This window comes from Neolamprologus brichardi, chromosome 16, assembly GCF_056152115.1.
Source record: "Neolamprologus brichardi isolate AB-2024 chromosome 16, ASM5615211v1, whole genome shotgun sequence".
Lineage (NCBI taxonomy): Eukaryota > Metazoa > Chordata > Actinopteri > Cichliformes > Cichlidae > Neolamprologus > Neolamprologus brichardi.
In genome coordinates, this window is record NC_142119.1 from 28274108 (window position 1) to 28295871 (window position 21764).

At 38.5% G+C, this 21764-nt stretch overlaps 1 protein-coding gene across 3 annotated transcripts in view; it reads left to right on the forward strand.

The window, feature by feature from the left end:
* The window catches only part of erbb4b (erb-b2 receptor tyrosine kinase 4b), a 309821-nt gene that overhangs the window by 254601 nt on the left and 33456 nt on the right, over positions 1 to 21764 (forward strand). For 2 of the 3 annotated variants that reach the window (XM_006802355.3, XM_035912787.2), the window contains exon 20: positions 54 to 239. In XM_006802355.3, the coding sequence (XP_006802418.2) occupies positions 54 to 239 (186 nt within the window). The remainder of the gene's footprint in view (positions 1 to 53; positions 240 to 21764) is intronic. The other variant, XM_035912788.2, reaches the window with a different exon arrangement.

A 21764-nucleotide genomic window follows, 5' to 3' on the forward strand; every position in this document is an offset into this window, starting at 1 on the left:
CCACCTGTAATCATTACCCTCCACATGCCTGAGTGTATATCTGTGTCATTCAGGAGGCTCTGATCATGGCTAGCATGGAGCACCCACACCTGGTCCGACTGCTGGGTGTCTGCTTGAGTCCGACAATCCAGCTGGTCACACAGCTGATGCCTCACGGATGCCTGCTCGACTATGTCCACGAGCACAAAGACAACATTGGATCACAGCTATTGCTCAATTGGTGTGTCCAGATAGCCAAGGTAAGGAAACTGAGCCATTATTACCTTTTTAAGTATAAAATACATGATTTCCTAATATGGTCAGTGTATTTACTTTCTAAGTGATATTTGGTGATAAACCTAGCCCATGGTTTGAGTGGCATTCTGGTTCATTCATCAAGGGTTTTTATTGAATCCATGCTTGAATTTGCTTTGGAAAACAACAACTGTACTGTTCTATTATGTTTCAAGCGATAGAGGCCAAATGCATTACAACATAATTTCTAAACTGAGAAAAAAAAATGTGTTTATGTTAGTCCGTAGCACATGGGCGCAAGCCATGGACAACTGAGTGGCTATTGGTAAAGTGTGAGTGTTTATGGATTCAGCAGCAGACACCGGCACCTCCGTTTCCTCGTCTCTATGTAGAAGTGAAGTAAATAATTCAAAGTCTTACTTAACTTGTGGAATGTGGAATGCAGGAAATCAGTGTTATAGTATCATGGAGTTTATTACAAATTGTTAGAATTTTGTTGTCAGTATCAATAGCTGACAGATACACATGAAGTCATATGAAAAAGGTTTTCACTGGAGTCTGTGCAGTACCTTTACTGCTTTCATGGGAAATAAGAGAGCCAAATGCTTCTACTTCAGTATTCTTGATTAACGGGATCATCAGCAAAGTTTGGGCAGGCTGCTGGTCTCAAGCATTTAGATTAGTGTCAACACAATGCGACAACCTCCCCAGGAGTGGAAGCAAATTCACCCCAAGATCAAATTGTACAGCACTCAAAAAAATTGCAAGAAACCCAAGAGCTACATCTCTGACTGGTCTCAGTTAGCACGTTAAATGTTAAAGGTCATGACGGTAACATTGGGAAAAAAGTGTGAGTCATTTGGAAGGGTTTCTGGGAGAATTCCCCGGCCTCTAAAAAGAAAATGGCAGCAATGCAGCTTAGGTTTGCATACTTGCATCTAAACAAATCACAAAACCTCTAGAAAAATGTCCTTCAGAAAAACGAGACCAAATTATTGACTTTCATGCACAGTAGTGGAAGGGTAAACAATTGTTTTGCAACCAAGGGAGCTGGGTACCTTAGTGTTACTGACTTGACCATAAACTCCTTTGTATACGAAAGCATTTTGGAGTAAAGTGTTTACCCCAAACCAGGTCAGTCATGCAACAGGACATTGATCCCAAGCACAACAGCAAATCTACAGCAAAATGGGTGAAAAGAATTAAGGTGTTGCAATGGCCCTGTCAGAGGCCAAACCTCAACCTGATTCAAAATATTATGGCTGGGTAGGGCTGGGCGATATGGCCTAAAATTCATATCGCGATATAATTTGAAGCATGTGCGGTAACAATATATATCGCAATATATTCTTTTCTTCTGTATAACGTATTTTCCACACTATAAGGCACACTTAAAATCCTTTAATTTTCTCAAAAATCGAGAGTGTGCCTTATGTATGGATTCTGGTTGTGCTTACTGACCTCGAACGGATTTTAGCGTGCAGAAATCTGTTAAAAAATGTTTTAGTACAACTTTGGTAAGCCGCACTGCTTGATGGACTGTCAGAGCATTACGGCTGCCGTAGTGAGGAGCTTCGCGGAGTAATCTGGGTCCAAAACTCCGTCCACTTCAGGTCCCAAAGTCAAATGAACACTGAGAGTTAAAAACGGTCTAAATTCTTTCATCTTTAATAAAATCATCAGTGTTGCTGCTAACAATTTTGTTGCTGTGTAACAATTAAGTTTAACATCCAGGCATCCATGAAAACAGAAGTTATTAAATTTAACGGAGTTAGAAGTTAACAGGAAGTTAGCTCGCTAGTTTCCACCTAAACATGACATACCATGTTCTGACTGAGAGATTTGTGAAACTAATTAAAACATACAGCTCTGCTACCACTTCCAAAATAATGAAGACAGGAAACTAAACAGCAGTGGCGTTTGCAGGGTTACTGAAGTTGTACTACCTGGTATATAATGTTGTGCTACGTGATTGCTAGCAACACAGCTATGTTAGCATAACATTAGCACAGTGAAGCTGGAGGGGGAACGCCAACTTTTTTTCCACTCGATAAAAGTTAACGTGTACGGAGCCCCGCAGGGGACATGGGAGAAAAAAAAATTAAGAGATCTCGCAAAAGTCCGTCTTAATTTTTTTTTTCTCCCATGCCCCTGCGGGGCTCCGTAAACGTGAGGGATTCTGGTGGTTAGGGACAAATGCAATCGCATAGCAGGATGCTATACACGGGCCACACTTCAGTCAGGAGAACAACTAAGATCATTCATCCACAATACGAGGTTAGTTATTAATATACTGCAACATAGAGCAGCTGCGAGAGAATTCAACATTAATGAATCAATGTTACGGAAGTGGAGGAAGCACAGTTTTTGGCTTTCCCCATATTTCAAAAGTGCTTCATCTCTTTGCTATGACTCTCAGCATAATTTGCAGATGATAATTGTTGTAGCCACTGCAATGCTTTCGACCAAAACAGGCGCAGCTTGATGACATCATCAACATGTGCTATCGCAATAGAGCAGTATAATCAAAGGCCCTTTCTCAATTCTCAAGTACGCGAGTACGTACTCGCGTTCTCGGCGAGTACGTACCCGCCGAGCACGCACGGGAGTACGGACTCGCCGAGCACGCACGGGAGTACGGACTCGCGATTTGTACAATTGGAACACCAGCAAACTTGATGATGTCACAGGTCTGGAGTTTTTACTGCCGTCCCCTCTTAATTTAACTGTGAGTAATATGTTATGAAGCTTAACTTTAATCACAGCCAAACCGGTTTACTCAGGAACAAATAAAACACTGAAATAAACCAAACATTAACCTTTAGAAGTGATCTAAGTGACTTATATATCATGTTTAACCTCAGTAGTGAAATCTCTATTAATAAAAATAGTGTACGTGTACATACGTGTACATACCTTAATAAAAACAAGCAGGTGAGATGTTAGAACGCTTTTATTTTTATTTTAGTGGACACTCAATACAATAGACAGCTACTGGGGTTTGTTTAACCTGAGTAGCGAAAAGACCGCGGGGGGGTTGAAAACGATGTGCCGGGAGTCCGCTGTTCTCGCCGGCTGTAATAATTCTCGACCTCGCTGTCTGCTATGGAGCTGGCGGGTCACAGACGTCTCCGAAAACGTCGGAGCTCGTTTGGAAATATATGATATCTTGATAAATCGAGCAGATATTTGAAGTTTACACAGCTACATTCTCGCTTGAAAAGAACTTAAAAGTTTATTTTGTGATCCAGAAAGAGTAATATTTAAAAGTTTTTAGCCCCGCTCGTCCGCCATTGCCGCGTTTGAGTTTTGGACGAAATGCATTCTGGGATATTTAGCTGTACCAAGTCCACACAAGTCACCACCGATGCATGCTCGATAAAACGGGCGGAGCGAGAACGCATCCGGGACTTTTTCGCGTTCTCGGCTTGATGCGTACTTCGAATTGGAACAGTACTTGGTCTCCGACTGATGACGTATCACGAGTACACGAGAACGCAAGTACGCATATTGAGAAAGGCCCAAAATCTCTATCGTTGGCCAAATTTATATTGTTTCTATCGTATATCGTTTATATCGCCCACCCCTATGGCTGGGCTTTCAGAGAGCTGTACAAACCACAATGAAATGAGGCAACAGTGGAAAATAGTGTTGGGTCAAAAATCTTCCACAGTGATATGAGAAACTGATAAAGTCATACAGACAATTATTACTTCAAGTTATTCGTTGTTGTTCCACAAGCTACTGAATCATAGGCTGTATGATGATGTAGGTATTCACAGGACTGCGGAGTCCTATGAAAACGTTCTGTTTCTTATGACTGTGTTAATGTGTCCGGCTTTCCCATGTCTGTGATTAAATCTCCAAATATCTTGCATTTTTTGAGTGGTTCATGAAATTGTCATACACACACAGAAAAATAACAGGTTAAAAAGCCAGGGGAATCCGAATGAAAATGGAAAATGGCTTAGTAATCCCTGTAGTCCCTGATTTAATATCTTAGACAAAATTTTCAGTTGCTGTTTTTGGCTACATCAGAAGCAGGCTTTGCCCAAGTGAGTTGCCAAGGGAAAATATTAAACCAACAGTTAAATTTGGGACACAGTTGTGATCACACAGTGCTTTTTATTTAACACCAAAGGCGATCATAGCTTGCATTTAGTCTTGCCATGCCGATGCTGACAAACCCCCATGCTGTGTAACATTTTAATGGTATAGAATTAATCATACAAATTACATTGTCAAAAAACAATGAGATAAGCTACATGTACATGAATAAATATATGCCTGCTGTGAACAGTTGTCAACATGGAGAGATTTATAATTCATAAAGGGTAGATATGATGATGTATTATTTACCACTGTGTTGTGCTACAGTGTGTCCCATGCATATATTGTTTTGTGTTTTCAATAATTGGCTACCGCTCCTGGAGACACAAATAGCCACCAGGGGCCACGGTTAATAAGGTGCCCACCCTTGAGTTGACACAAACACAAATTGTCCTTCATAAATACAAAAAGAATTCTCTGAATGAGACTCATAATAACGTCTATCTAAACTTGAGTCTTGAAAATACACATTTTTTATTCTGTTTATCGTCAGCGCACGCACTCTTGCGGCCTCACATGGCTATTAAGGTTCTTGCAAGTGACAGGGCTCCATTCTGAGGCAACATCCCTGTGGTCCTCCCTCTCAGTCAAGGCCATGATATTGCCGTAGATTATTAATGGAGTGATCTGTCATGAGAGCCATACTAATGAGCATATTCATCAGAGCCACCGCATACGCAGAGCTATGATGCCCAGAATTTTCTTCCTTTTCTTCTTTTTTCTCTATTTTGTTTTATACTTGCATGTTCTGTTACTAAGAATCATTTTCTCTTCCTTATGACTTCTTATTTTTGTTGACTCTCTGAATCCAACAGCACTCTCTTCCATATGTTGTAGTTGTGATGTGAGTAATTTAGAACTGATCTGGCTACTGCTAAGTAAAAAAAAAAAAAAAAGTATTATTCTGCTGTGGTAAGTACAGTGCAGTCTGAAATGCTGTTTCCAGTCAATCTGGACAGCTTCTTTGAGAAGTTTTACACAAGGGGCTTGATGAATAGCTTTGTCTTTATATTAGTGTGATGGGTGAAATGTGGAAACAGTTCAGCCATCACACTAATTTGCCTGGGAAGGAAAGTGAAATCCACTTGTAGACTTTGTCATATATTTAGTCAGTTCTGGCTCTACACAACTGAATACAAGGACTACAATACAGAGTGATAACTGCGATATCAATAAGTGTTATATCTTAATGATTAAATCAGGCATTGGAATGCAGTTGACAAGAGGACTTTAAATCTTAAGTTTAAAGTGCCTACCACCCCAAACAAAGTCACCACTATGAATTTATTATTGGTAAGCCATACAAAAGGTTATACTATAGAACATGTGTTCATAGGCACATTGAGTCTAATGTACACATGATCCAAGAGGATAACAAGCAGGCCTGCACTGTTGTGAACACAACACTACACAATTTTCATATTGTCCCTTGGCCTTGCATATTACTTATTATTTTCACCTCCCAGTGTTTTCCCTTAACCATGCTAGCAGACCGGCTCCAATGGTCTCTCTCAAATTGAAGTAATGGCCTTCCTATGTATACTTTGTGTGTTCTCCCTGTGCCCGAGTCGGTTTTCTCAAGTCTTCTCTTAAAGTTCAAAGACTGTTCAGTGTCTCTCGAAAGAATCTCCACCTCTAAAGTAAGACTGATTATTTTTTTTTTAAAGAAAAAGAAAGTTAAGTTAAATCACAGATAATCATGGACTGTATCCTACTATGAGTTTGACATTTAGTGGAAAAAATTGAAATGTGTGAAGGACTGCCATCAAACTTGCGACAGGCAGTAAGTTACCCACTGGAACATATTTCTATCTGTCAGCTGAAGTTTCATCGAGCACACTTATCAGGTAAAAATTATCAGGTAAAAACCTCAAACGCACAAACCATTAAGCTCTTTAAAAAAAAAATCACATTGCCATTTATAATCCTTTTATCAGACTAAGACTGACAAGCTGGCAATGTCTATTCTAAGAAAAGATCGAGAAAATATTGCGTGCATTGTACTGAAATTCTTTAAGCCTTTTAGCTTATTCAACTTTCTGTCAACTACATCTTTCTGCATCAATCTTTGTCAGAGCAGAAGAAGGTGGTTGGATGCAGTCAAAAGTATTGACACTGATCACGTGGAGGACATATAGTCTGTTCTATTTAAATATCTTTTTCCTAGTGCGTAACTTTTGACTTTTGTCTTGCTTTTGTCTTCTGTGGTGTCTCACATATATATCCCTATTACTTATTGCTATAGCTACCAAGTAGTGATGTGTCGTTCGCGAATGAAACGGCTCTTAGAGCCGACTCTTTGAAGTGAACGACGCGAGCCGGCTCCTTATTGGGAGCAGTGAGGTTTTTTGTTTTTTTTTCTTTCTCTCACCCTCTCTCTCGCCCTTTTTTCCGCTAAACTCTGCACGTGCGGCCTGTACTTTGCGCTGGGAAGAGGGGGAGGGGCTTTAGTTACACTTGCAGAGGCACAGGAACAGAACCAGAGAGAAAGAGAGCAAGGGACAACAATGTCACATTAGAAAGGTATAGTAATCATCCACTTTTCAGTTGCAGATGATAAAGGATTCAGAAATCATGCAGGCCCATATGACAGAGAATGTGCATCTTCTTTTTGTTTTAATATTTTAATTTATATTTAATTGTGTTGTTGTTTGCAGTGTTTTGTGTTGTTTCACGTTAAATTTGTTTAAAAGGAAAAAGCTGAAAATTTAAATAGTTAAAAGTTTAAAATGTAAATAGTTGTTTTTTTGTATTATATGATTTATTTATTACATTTTATGTGGATATTAAGTATATTTATGGTGGCCCTTAGAGACAAAACACATACGAACTCCAAAACACATAAAAATTCCAAAACACGCACAAACCCCGAAGCACGTACAAACTCCAAAACACGTAAAAACTCAGAAGCACGTACAAACTCAGAATCACGTACAAAAGACAACAGAAGTGTTCCAGGATGCTAGGGCGCAGTGCTGAGCTTTTGTTACCTAGTGGCTACACAAACCAGGAAGTATCAACAACCGGATTTGGTGTGTGGTAATAGCAGGTAAATGAACATTTTTTTGAATTATTTGAATATATATGAGTGCTTGTGTATAAATACACAAACCATACACGTATGCTTTCAATTGTGTAATTTAAGTGATTTAGGTAGCTATGTTTTAGAAGTTCAGTTAACGCTAGAAATGTGTTTTGGAGTTTGTACGTGCTTTGTCTCTAGGGGCCATATATAAACATATGTAAATAAAACCACTTTTCTTACATTAGTAATTCCTTTTCTGCATAATTTTATATTATTGTTAATGATAAATTAATTAAAGCAACAAAACAACCTAAAGAGCCGGTTTGGAGCCGAAAGAGCCGGCTCTTTTTAGTGAGCCGAGCCGAAAGAGCCGGATCTCTAAAAAGAGCCGAAAATCCCATCACTACAAGACTGTCAGCAAGGACTTCTTGTTGAGACATGTTTCTTGTCACACTCATGAGTTCATCTTTTGTATACCGAGGCCAATCAAAATGTGGGCTATTTTCTCAAGATATGGGACAGTAGATACAAATGCTGTGCAGTCTCACATAGAGTGGGATAGCTGCTCACGCTAGGTTGCAGTGTTTATACTCCCAGAAGTCCAACACTGCTTTTTTGCAAAGCAGCTAGTGTGCAAATGATCCACACAAGGTGTCCTTGGTCCTTTGCATTTGCTTGGTTGTGGCAATGGTGACACTCTCAGTCCCAATAAATCAGAAGTCCTGGTTTAGCATCAGATTTAAGTGCTAGGGATTAATGCATTAATAATGCATCTGTAATCACTGTGTTAAAAAGTTCAATTAAAATGTGACAAGAAGTGTCTGTATGATGCCATCGAGCTTGTGATTTTTTCTTTTATTTAACAGCTCAGTGTCCCATTAACTGTAAGACTTGTTTCAGTATCAAGTAGTGACAGCAATTCAATGCCACATTTTGGACAACGTTACGCTGTAGGAATGCCTCACCGAGCCAAGCATTATAGTAGAAATTCTTTACTGAATACTCCACCACCTTTTCTACTTCTTTTGTCAACATTGCTGGCCTGGGTTGCCTTCAAGTTAGTGATTGTGTGAATGTGTGTGTGGTGAGAAGGCCACACTGTGTGTTTCACAGGGTCATTTCTCAGTGTAAACCAGACTAGGCAAACATGCCTCTCTCCAACTCATTACATACATCCCCAGGGTTACAATGAAAACTCAGTTCACTCATTTCCCCAGTCTACTTTGTCTATTCTCCCTCTCCTGTCTGTATTTATTTCAGTATGTGAATCTCCAATTTTTCTTTTTCTGTACCTCTTGTCTGAGCACTGTAGAAAGAAGAATATACCCTAGGCTCCCATGGATGCTTATTTTTGTTTGCAATCTTTTGTTGGTACAAATATTGGACTCTCTATTCTCATGTCAGTAATAAGGCAGTGTTGACTCACCATACGCAGATCTCTGTGATAAACTACCCACTGGCCGGTTGTTTTATTTTTCCCTTTGAGCCCACTTTGTAAAGCCGTGTTCCTATAAGCAACTAGTGCTACATAGATTTGTTACTGTGCTGTATATGGCACAGCCCGACTTTGTATGTGTTTAACATATATTAACAGTGTTAAGGCTATATAAAGGGAATAGTACTATAATTAGTGGTAATAGGAGGAGGAGTAGCAGCAGCAGTACTACTTTTTAAAAATTATTTCATGATTTTGTATTTTGATTTATTGCCTAGTAGTCATGATGGAAGCAAAAATTTAAATAAAAATTTATTTTTGGCGAGACACAATTTTTCAAGGGCACCATTGACCTCAGGGCTAAGATCTGCTCTTGGACTAATGTGAAAACCTTAATAAATTAAAATGACTGCAGCAGTGTTTTTGGTTTTCCTTTTTTTTTTTTTTTTTTTTTGAAGGAAGTGATTGTGGTAGCCTGGTAAGGGGTGCACTCCTTACTCTTAAATTTAAATTCAAATGGACAATGTTTCAATTAAACTTGAGAAGTGATTAAAACAGACGTGAAGATGCGCTTAAATTAAACAAGCTAATATTTACCCATGGGAATCGGAGGTGGGGATGGGGGGGTTATATTCTGGTCGCTAACATTAAATCATATAGTTATTTATGCAATCATGAAAGACCGCCGCAAAAAAAAAGAAAAAAGAGCTTCAGAATTAATTAGATTGGACATGAAAGAGAAGGAGACAGTAAGAGCAAGAGAGGAAGAGAGATAGGCGGACACTTGTTGACGTTTCTAAGGTTTGGTAGTATCAAAGGCTCGATGCTTGTGATCTGTGCCGCGCTCCATGTCTTAACATGAGGTTTGAGAGCAAGGGTGCTATCTGCCAAAGCTTGCTTGGAATCAAACATCTGAATGCAAAGAGAAGAGCATTTGATAGTCTGTGTAAAAACTGAAACAGGGATGGCTGAGATCTGGAGATTCTACTGATATTGCCCTGATAAAGATCCATCTTCATTTTTTTTTAATTGTAGGACTGTCTTGAAACATGTTGCACCCTGTATTCAACATGTTGTTGTAATTGTCAGTGTATCCAAATAAAAATGAAATCATAATTGATAGGAGGAACCCTATCTGCAGAGATGCTGATATCTCTTGATTAGGGGTTTAATGGAAATCCAACACATTAGCATATACAGCATATACTGTTTGCATATTAATTACAGGTTTCGATCATTTTATTTATGAGTCAACTAGAAGTGTCATTCTGAGAAATTGCTGCCTTTTGCCATATAGAGTTTATTTGCTCACTACCAATCAGGCAGAAGTTGACACACATCAAATGCATTTAGGTTTGTATTCACTGCTGTGCGCAGACAGCGTTTTTTGTTGTCTAATGAACATTTCATTGATTATTTTGAACAGTACACATAGGTAATAGCCGAGAGTAATACCAGATGCCGTAAAAATTTAAAAGCATCTCTTTAAACTCAAGATGTCCCCACATAATGAGCTAGCTAGTAAAACAAACTTGAGTAAAATCACTTACTGGGGTTTTGAAATAATAACCTGCAGTTGTATTACTGTTTTTTATTTATATAATAGCTGTGAAAATACTGTTTTGCTTTCACCTGGTTGGGGTCTTTGCTCCAAATGAATAGGAAAAAAATCGAATGATTGTGAGGTTGATAGATCAGTGGCAGTGTAGATGTTGTGTTGGAACATGGTGAAAAGGTTGTTGAGCCTGAGGCATTAGCTCTGGATTTGCCAGTGTTCCTGCTTTGGTTTGTTAAAGAAAGAATAGAACATGGATACGAGCAGCAGAAAGGTATTTTAAGTTAGAATAGCTGTGTCTTTACATCAAAAGGTGCTAATTTGATTGGTTTAGGCATACAATTAGTATTACGTCCTTGCTGCCTTCCTCTGCAGGCATTTTTGGATCATGTAACTGGGAACAGGAGGGGAGGGCAGAACACATTGTAAGGATTACATTTCCCATCTGGACGGGGAATGCCATGGGATTTTCCCAGGAAGAGATCGAGGGCTTGGCTAGAGAAAATTGAAAAGGACATCTGGGATACCTTGCTCAGTCCACTGCCACTATGACCCAGACCAGATAAGCAGTGGAAAATCAACAGATGGAAGATGTACAGATGGACGCCCTTGTGGTCTTAGTAGTAGGGGTTTGTTCTACCTGAAAAATGTTTGTTGATTTTATCAAGAAAATATATTAAAGGATTTTTTTTTTTTTTTTTTAAGAAAAGTGACACTTGGTCATGAAACTTGGATTGGCCTGAATGCAAAAACACACACCGCAAGGCAGCAGACAGATAAGTCACTGTAAAGGACAGAAGGCTATACAAAGGCTATACGACTGTACTGACTTATAGTTGCAGTGTTGTCAGTGAAAAGAAAACACAAACAAGACAAAAGAAAAAACATTCTCTCTTCTTTTCTTTCTTTTCCTCTGACTCTGCCTTACTGAGTCACTCATTCACACACACACACACACACCCTCACACCCAGCAGTGACACAGTTTTAACAGTGTCTGGCTGAGCGAAGATGGATGCGGCCAGGTGGGGGAAATGGATGACTGCAGGCAGCCCACACAATGGATGAGACTGGCAGCTCAGGGAGACGGGTCGACACTAATGAGTGACTGCCAAACACACACACAAACTCACACAGGTAAACGGAAGCTTGTAGACATCAGAACTTGAAAACACAAACATTAACAAAGTGATTGAACGCATGCAAACAAGCACAAATACATATTGTTATGCCCTCAAGTAAACAAGCACACGCCCACAGGCTTTGTTTAGCATAGAAAATGTACTATATAATAGTTTGTTGTATTTATTTTATTTACTTCACTTTTCCTTTCGCTCTGTGTCAGTGTCAAACTACAAATGATCTCACTTCTTTTTAACCTTTCATAAACACAAACAGAAATAAACCCAAACACTGTGCTGGAGATGCGCATTTTTACAAACTAAAATACATAAATATCGTCCCCACACTTTTCATTACCTGATAAGTTCTCCCTCACATTTTATATTTATTTCCCAGAGGATATAGATATATCAACAGGCTCTGCAAACACAGATCTGGAGATCTACACGTGCGTGCATGTGTGTGTGCTCGTGTAAACCCCTTCTGTATTTTTTTTAAATCGCTATGTGACCTAAAGGCTGTGAACATGGACTCTAATGTTACATTTGAAAAAGTATGGGACTCCGCCAAGAAAATACCAAAAGATTTTTTTTTAAGCATTATAAAAACAAAGAACTGCTTTGCACATTTGTAATTGTTATGGATTCTGTCTCCTGATTCTATCTTCCGAGTAAAATTGTAATGATGAGATTAAAAACAAGGCAACACTAAAGTGTGGCAACAAGCGTTTTGGCTAGCTTTTCAGTGGGATTCTTTTTTTTTGTGCGCAGCTGTAAAAGGGCCAAGTTCCACATATTCTTTGTTTACAGTTCATCTGTAAGGACATTTTGAATTCTGGAATTTGTGATGTCACCACAAAAATCAGCTTATATATTGTTCCATAAGCTTTTCCATTGTGTCTCGAGTCAGTAGTAAAGTTCCAGTAAATGCAAACTGCTCAAATTTTACCTGCTCTGGTTGTTTTGGGCTTTTTTTTTATTTTGGCATTAGAAAAAAAGTTCACTTTTAGCCAGTCACATCACTTATCGGCAAACAAAGATGCTTGAAAACCAGGATGTCTGTTTTTTCACCCCTTGGCCATAAAAGGCTGATGGGATATTGTCAACCTCACTGGGTGGGCGGGCAGGTGGTGTGGACACCCGAGTTTGTCCCAATGCGTTTGACCTCAAATTTAAAGTCAGAGGTCAAGATTTCTGAAAATTTTGTGAACACAATAAATCGAGAATGATATCACCTAGGATTTTCGAGTTCATACCATAGGTGCATCTACTTGAAATCTCAGATAAGTCCAAGTTCCGGTGTTCTTGACCTCAAGGTCAGAGGTTAACTTTTCTCGAAAATGACCTAGTTCATCATCCATGGATGATGAACAAGGATCACTCAGAAGTGTTCGTCTATGCTCTATGCTATTAACTGCTATTAACAGCAGCCGATTTAACAGCAGTATTTCCACTTCATAAAACAGCCACTCGCTTCAGCCGAGTCCAACATCTTCCGCTTTAGAATACAACTATGCAGCAAACTGGCGCGTAATGACGTGCACCTGCACTACAGCGATGTTAAAGCGGCAGAGTTTACGTCTATGTTTAGACGATAAATTATTGAAATTAAACAATGATATTCAGCGAGTTTAATTATTTTACAATGTAACGCAAGTACATTGTAAGTAACTGTAATTAAAATACCTAAAAATGAACAGTAATTAGTTACTCTACTTTTTCAGTGGAAAAGTAATTTAATTACAGTAACTCGTTACTTAGTACCACATTACACCCAACACTGGTGACGGATCAAGAATCCATCTATAACCTGCAGGACACCGGCCCTCGAGGCCTGGAGTTCGACACCTGTGGCTTAGACCCACTTCACTTTCAATTACTAAGCTGCCACTGTAGATACATCCTCACTAGCTACTCTAGAATTGACTCAAACCTTGCTGTGTGTGTAACAATATAACAGATTAAGAGTCTGGTAATGTGAACTGTAAGTGTGAATGAATTGTGCTTACCTGCATAAACATGTCTATTTGAGCACTTATGGTCAAAGATAAATTAATGAGTGGATTTGTGTTTTTGAGTGTGATGTCTGGTTGACATGTCCGCTGTTTTGCCAGAGCCAGGTGCCAGGCTCTGTGACATCTCACCCACCTGGGCTGCAACATACCTGCCAGCTCTTTGAATTGAGGACAAGGTGAAAGCGGACTAACTAATTGTGATACATTGCTTACTGCATGACAATATCAGATGGTGGCCTCCATAGATTACTTTGTCAAAGATTCACTTTTTATGTATGAGGTGATATCACAGTCGTTCCTCCTGTAAATTGTAATTACATTTTTTTCACACCCATGATTCTGCAAAAATGCACATTTACAAGAAATTATTAAATGCTAATCTCCCTAGCCCTTTGAAATATAAAGTCCAAATTAATAGTTATAATTTATTGATATATGTAGTCATTTGCTCCATTAATTAGACTTACCTCATTTACATAAACCTTAGTTTATCTCGTCACGGTGGTTGAGGCAGAACATTTGGCAGGTTTTGCATCTTGTTTTTGTAATTGAAATATTCTGCCTGCTAAAAGATTTGCCCAGCATATATCATTTATTGCTATATAAAAATGTTAGAAATGTCTTAAGTAGCTCCCAACACTATCAATTTCGGTAGAGAGAAGTCTTTTTGGTGTTTTAATAATGCACTTGCCAAAATGAGAGAGACTAACTGCAAAGAAAAAGCAATCAAAGTCAAGTACAACCAACATGCCATTAAACCTTTTAATGGTCTCAACCTCTCCATATTCCAGTTCACTGCAATTAGCAATAAAATTGTTAATGGGAATGGACTTATGATGTAGCTGTAGTGCAGGTCAAGTTACACGGTCACACATAAAGACCTACACCATCAGTTATTTTCAGTGGTCTCTGACTCATAGAAAGGACATTTCTGTCTTTCTTTTCTTCTGTCTTCAATTATTTCTCAGGAAAAAAACAATTTCAAGTACATGAGTCAGACTTCAGAAGCACAAATTCCTCTGTGTATGCAAACCTTTTTCATCAGTTTATTATATTTAAAGATTTTTTTCTTATTTTCTGTTTTGATTAAAGGTATATAAGCAATAACATTTCTGAAAATGTCATATAATAAAAAGACACCCACCTAAATTACAGCCTGGTGTCTTAAAAGGGAATAATATAGTAACTAATAAAGCTTACATTTTTGCTTGTAAGCCATTAACAGCTACTTAACCTTAAAGCCAAGCTATTCTCCTCTCTGGAAGATCCATTTGAGCAGCTTCATCTACAGCTTACAGCAGCCAGAAAACCAGTTCACTAAAACTGCAGAACAGAACAAGAAGCATTACCAGACTGACAAGAGATGTAGAGTCAGACATTGTTACAGAAAAGAACCACTCTGTCTCTACTCAATCGAGGCATGAGAAATGATATGCCAAAGCACCTGCTTTGAATTGAGCCACACTGCCTACATTAGCACAATCAGATCAGGTGGGTTTTGTTAAATGAAGATTCACCTTGGGCACCTTGAAATACATTTTGGATAGAGTGTCAAAATGTCATACCCCAGAGGACGTAAAACTAGATATTTATAGTTTTCAATCGAGTCAACAAACCTGAGTAACCATAAAGTTTATTTATGTCTTCATGTATGGACACAGTCTATTCTGAACTGTTTTCAAAATGATATATTAAAACAAAGCAAAGATAGTTTTTGTATTTTGTGGGGGTTTCTTTTAGGCATAAAAACTAACTAACTTGGCTAATTTGGAAGTGATAATGTCCTAAGTAAATAACCTGCTTAATTAAGCTGTTAACCTACATAAAAAAAAGCTTACCTTAACAAGAAACATAGCTAACTATTTGCACTAGAACCTTTTTCCCACGTAAATAAATTAAAAGTTTAGATTAAAGTGTAACTTACATTTTTCAAAACAACTTTGTAAATATTGTCTGTGTTTTGAAAGTGTGTGATATGTCATTAACAGTCATAAAACTGCAAGCTTCCTAATTCAAGGTCCTAGGCTCTGCTCTGCTGTTTTATTTAGCATAACTGTGATTCAAGCGATATACAGTACTATCAATATAAATGTGACGTGAGTACACCATCTACAGTAGTTGTAGAATTATTCAGTGGATAGTTGTACTGGTACTTGTTGTTTGGAGGTTTTGAGTTTGGAAATTAGTTTATGCTCATACAGACCTGCTTATCTCAAGTGTTTTGAGGGAAATTTGAATAATATCATTACATGAAACCGCAATGTTTGTATTTTAACTTTCCTTGTCCTTATCCAGTTCTGCGCCCCTGTGCCTATGAAGGCTGTTTGAGCAGATTCCTTTTCTGAGCACATCTTAAAAGCCAGCATAGGACATTTTATAAGCTAACAGCTCTTTTCAAACCCTTTCAAGGGTCCCGGTAGAATTATCGCAGCTCAAGGTTGTGTTGGGATGTCATCGGTATCATCTGAGAAATGAAGCAAATGAAGCTAAACTATAGAAAACCTGTCCTACTCATTTCTCCTGATCAGGACTCAAGGTTCCACATTGTTGAAGCTGTTATCATGGCAGAGACAGGATCCCCCTGTTACAATTTGGCTTTTGTTAGAACTCGTTGACAGCATGCAGGCAAGTCTCACACTGCCTTTGTCAAATTGGGGCTGTCTATAAAGGCCTCACACACTCATGGTCTTACACCCGCACACACACACGCACACACACACACACACACACACGCGCGTTGATACATTCGAAAGCTCAGAGGAAAAGAAAGTACAATATTGATGACAGTCTTCACTGTCTCCAAGGCTTACCACAAAATCAACTTCCATCAGACACACATGCGCACACACTATAGAGGGTTGCAGTGTGCAGACAGGCAAGAGTGCACTCTTAAAAGGGAGCTCAAATGCACACCATCATATATAGACATACATTTGCACACACATGCAGGTCTTTGTATGCTCACGTGCATATATGTGCAGATACAGTCTCTCCTTTGTCTCTGGAGACAGTGTATGCATTATTTACTGAAATGACAGTGGACAAAACACACTAAGATTACAAAAATGGCAAGAATTTCAGGAATGGACAATGCTGTCTGGTTTTAGTTTTCAGTTTACCTTTTGAGTATTTGATTAATATTGAAGGATGTTTTTTCTTGGTTAATAGTAATAGCAAAAGAGCTGGTAGCTTTTATTGAAAGTGTAATGCAGCATAACATAAAAATACTCAAGTAAAGGACTACCTCAAATTGAATGCCTCAAATTTCACTTTAAGGTGCTATACTTGAATGACTGTGCTGAATTGCATTGCACAGTTAGCAAGGTTGTTTTATAGTGTGGTTGCAATTAAGAAAGGAGAAATACGGCAAATAATTTTCTTTCAAGCATGAATTCAGATTGATTACACTTTTGCTTCTGGAGCATAATAATAATAATAAAAAACATTTATTAGACACTCGGTACTCAACAGATACTCTCTACATCAACCCATTCCACAGAATTCCTGCTCGATTATCAAGCTGCCGGCCTCGCAAAAGATCAATCATAGATCACAGTTAATGTCTCCCGTTTCGACACCCAGTGATTGCCTGGTTATTATCCCACTAATTATGACTATCATCATTATTATCATTTCTCTATTACAGTTCATTACTCCAGCACTGAAAAAAGGATGGTATAATGGTCTAAGTGGCAGTTATTCCATTTATTGATTGGTTGTAAGGTGCAAACCTTGTTGCATGCTGTTTTCTCCTCTGACTGAAAGTGTCTGAGAGCTGACAAGTTATTGCCGGGTTTTGAACTATTGGGCTGTAAAACGGCAAACTCACCAAACAAATAACTGACAGTGGGCAGGCATTTAATACACTTTGCTCACAGGATTGACTGCAATGTAAACAACTATTTGCTGTTGGGCAAAGCCAGGGGGGTAAAGTATATTTTATAATGAGCTATTTTATTGACATAATCAAAGATCAAACAACTATTTGATTTTTGAAAATATAATATGGCCAATGCATGCTTTCGTGTTAATATAGCAACTCAAAAGAAAATGCTCGCAGATAAAATATTTTCACACTAGGGAAAATTGCTTGATCACATTTTCTTTCAAACAACCACACAGGCAATTTGCCATAAAGATCTGCACCAGTGCACACTCTGGTACCTAGCGAAACAGTAATCTACTAGTAAATGTGTTATTTTCCGAAAATCAATATTCCATGCTTTTTTTCTTCCAGATACAAAAACTTGGTTTGGGTTGATGCCAATTGAAGGTCTATGCACTATATTTACACACGAGCATTGCCTCCAGCCAGATTTGCATCAGCCTAAAGAGTGTAACCTGACAGTTCATTGCTTGTATTGAACATGTACAGTGCAGTTATTGTCTTGTCCATCTTCCATTTAAGGGAGCTTTAAGAACTGCCCACTATCCTACTTGAAAATAAAGAAGTGTACACACTTGAAGACCCTTCCTGTAGGCAACATTACAGTTCAAATCAAACGCAGTTGATATTTACTCAAGTGCTTTCTCAGCAGTCTTTCAACACACCCACCCCTTTGCAAACAACCTGAGGCAATCTCCATACACTCCCTCATTGGAAAGCACAAACAGACCAGGCTGCCTACACAAGCAGACGGATGGCTCAGTAGACAGCGAGACTGTCCCACCTTTGGGAGGTGAAAAAATCTGAATAAACCCCTGCTCTAAATAGTTGCGGTTTCTCGCAGTCATCATCCTTAGTCAACAACTGAATCATAACCTATGTTGTTAAACGCCAGATGCACAAGCTGTACCAATGCGATTAAGGACATAAAGGAATATCGCATCATGATGTTGTTGGCGGAACATAAATTATCTCAGTGAGAGTCAAATATCTCTGAGTCAAGACAAATACACTTAGGGTTAGACTAACCATGCATTTTGGGATTTAATGACATAAGCAGTGAAACATTTTCATTGGCCGTAGGGTTATACTCAGTTCATAGAGGAATGTATTTACATTCAGCTCGACAGCATACAGACATTGAATGAATCCTGAAATCCGTCTGACTCCTATAGTGACACGATTCTGCTGCTCTCTTACGGTATAAAGAGCATTTTGATGGTATGGTTTGATCTTCTTGCTGCAAATTATTGCAGGTTCACAAAGATGTTCAGAGTTGTCACCTTTAACCCATCCATCCTGATGTGGTTGGTCTCTTTAAAGATAATAGTGCCCACACACATGCAAAAGAGCTTGGTCACACAGCGCTCCACCACATCATCAAAACATCAAATGAGAGGAAATTGGTTTTGAAGATTAATGCTCAATCATATATTCAGTCGAGTCAAAAAATCCAGAAACTTCCTGGGACACTTAATGTTGTTTGGGGATTTTTTTTCTTTAATTGGTCAGCTGCTTGTAATTGTGAGGCACACAAGTCGAGTTAAGTAACACAGAAAAAGTAATTTTAATGATGTGCAGAGTTAACTCGTAAGTCTTTTCTTTTAGTCTGCACTCCTTTACTGTCCTTAATAATGTTTAGAAGGTGACAAACAAAATGTATATCTCAGTATGTTGTCACAAACAACACAGATGTCTTTCTTAATACGTATCAATAAACAACATGCATTTAACAGTAATTCCAAGTTGTGTACAGTTATGAGAAAAAGAAGGTTCTCACAGGAATTTATGCAGTCTAAGTACATTGTTATTGCTTCTATAGGAAATAAAAAAGAAAAGTAACATGGAGGCACTGCTAATCAGATGCACTTGTGTCAATATTCCAGCAAATTTACCCCAAGGTCAGACTGTGCAAAGCTCAGAGAAACTGCAAAAAACCCAAGAGCTACATCTCAGGCTCCACAGTTAACATCTTACATGTTAAAGGTCATGACACTAATATTAGAGGAAGACTGAACAAGTATGGTTTGTTTTGATGGGTTGCCAGGAAAGAAGCATCTTCTCTCTAAAAAGAACATGGCAAAATGTCTTAAGTTTGCAAAGTTGCTTCTGAACAAACCACAAGACTTGTGGAACAATGTCCTTTGGACAGACAAGAACAAAGTAGAGATGACTGGCCAAAATACACCGCACTGTGTTTGGTGAAAAATAAACACATACCAGCACCTGATACCAACTGTTAAACGTGGAGGTGGAAAGGTGATTATTTTGGCTTATTTCGCAGCCATAGGACCTGGACTGAATTTATCTGTATACCAAAAAACTCTACAGTCAAATGGGACTTGGCTTAGCTTGGCTGAAACTGGATCATTCAGCTGGATCAATCAACAATGATCTCAAGCAAAGCAGAAAATGCACAACAGAATGACTGAAAAAGAAAAGAATCTAGGTCTTGCAACGGTCCAGACAAAGTTCAGACCCAATTGAAATGTTGTAGTAGGACCTTAAGAGATCTGTGCATAAACAAATGCCTGCAAATCTTGATCAGTGAATGAAGCAACATTGTAAAAAACATTGGGCAAAAATTCCTCCATAACAATGTGAGAGAATGATGAAGCCGTATAGAAAATGAGTGGAAACTTGACTGTATGAAGAAAAGGTTAGCCAGTACAATGTCAAATTTTAATTATATATTACAGAGATTTGTCAAACTATCAATTGGAACAGGGGGTCATATACAGCTCCTGTCAAGTTTTAACTATATTATATAACAGTCAGTGACACTACACACCTTTAAACTGAAACATAGTGACATATCAGCAATCATCTCACTAACAGCAAATTCAACCAGACCCAATACTTCATGTGAGAAGAACAGATTGAGAAAAACACAAAGTTCTGCTGACCGATGGAACCCCAAAGGAACAAATTTTAAATAAAAATTTAAACTGTTTATCATTTTGAATACCATTTCAGTTATCATTTCCTTAGAGCACTTTGTACATACATAAGCACGTGTTTCTTATTACTCTTCATAAGATGTGACTCATTCTGAATATAAACTTCCAGATGATGATTAATTTATCTTGACTATGAATCAATATTACTTGATTCATTCATAGTCTTGGGAGACTCTTTCAGAAAGAGTGTACAAATCAATTATGTTACTATCTACAAGTACCTCATCTCATTGCAAAAAAAACCCCAAAAACACTTAGTCACACCAACAAGTGTCTTAATTGTGCTAAATTAATTGAAAAAATACACAACATACTGTAGGCAAATAAGAAACACTTTGATCTTTTATACTTACTGATTACTGTTGTTCCCATGGGTGTGCAAACATTTCATAGCAGAATGTCAAGAAATCCATTTAAGAACAAAATTTTCAAAGAAAAACATCAGTTCATGCTACTTTAAAGGTTTCCAGTCAATGCCAAAGAGTCAAATGCTGAAATGTTTGGCTCAGGAACTGTGAAAAAGAAAGAAAAAATACCCCATCAACTGCACCATCTGTACTCATCATTATCGTATTGAGTGCTTTAGCTGATATTTGATTGGCTCTCTGTTTTAATTAGTGTGCTGAGTTCCCTCTCTTATGTATTTACTTTTTTTGTAAATTATAGGCTACTGTAATTGAAGAGGGCACAAATTAAATGAGTCTGCGCCACAAACTTGATTATGTGTGGCTACAGCTCTGGCTGGCTCATGATAGAGGGAGCCCAGTCATCTGCTTCTTTCTGAAGCTTTAAGAATGACATTTTATGCCGTGTGTGCTCATTGACAAATTGAGCAAGCAAATCAGGCTGAAAAAGAGTAAGAGCAGAAGAGAGAGAGAGAGGAACAGTAGCAGATTACAGCATGCCAACTATATTAACATATCCATCTGGTGTCTCATTTTTCACCACTCTCACTCACCCCATTGGCCCCTGTTGCCCCTGTCACTGGGCTCAAGCGGGCCCATCCAGGACAAGGTCATGTTGTTGCCGTATGTTATGAACCTGCCACCTGATCCCAAAGATGCCTGTAGGGACCTGGCATACCAGCATGCTGGCAGGGTGGCAGCAGTAGCTATACACTGATAGAAAGCAAGGCAGAGTAATGTAATATGGGTCATACATGCACACACACACTGTCTTTTTCAATCACCACTTTTATCCCTTTTCTGTTTGTATTTGTCTCTCTTCATCAGGCAGTGATAATGGTAATGATCTTAACATGCGTATGAGTGTATTTCTGCTGCACGTATTGGCAATCTTTGCAATCTAAACATCTATCTTTGAAGCAAGTAAACAGCCAGATGGCATAACTAGAGTGCAACTATGCATCGAGTGAAACATGGTAATATTGAAATACTGTAAGAATGACAGGAGAGAGAAAGGCAG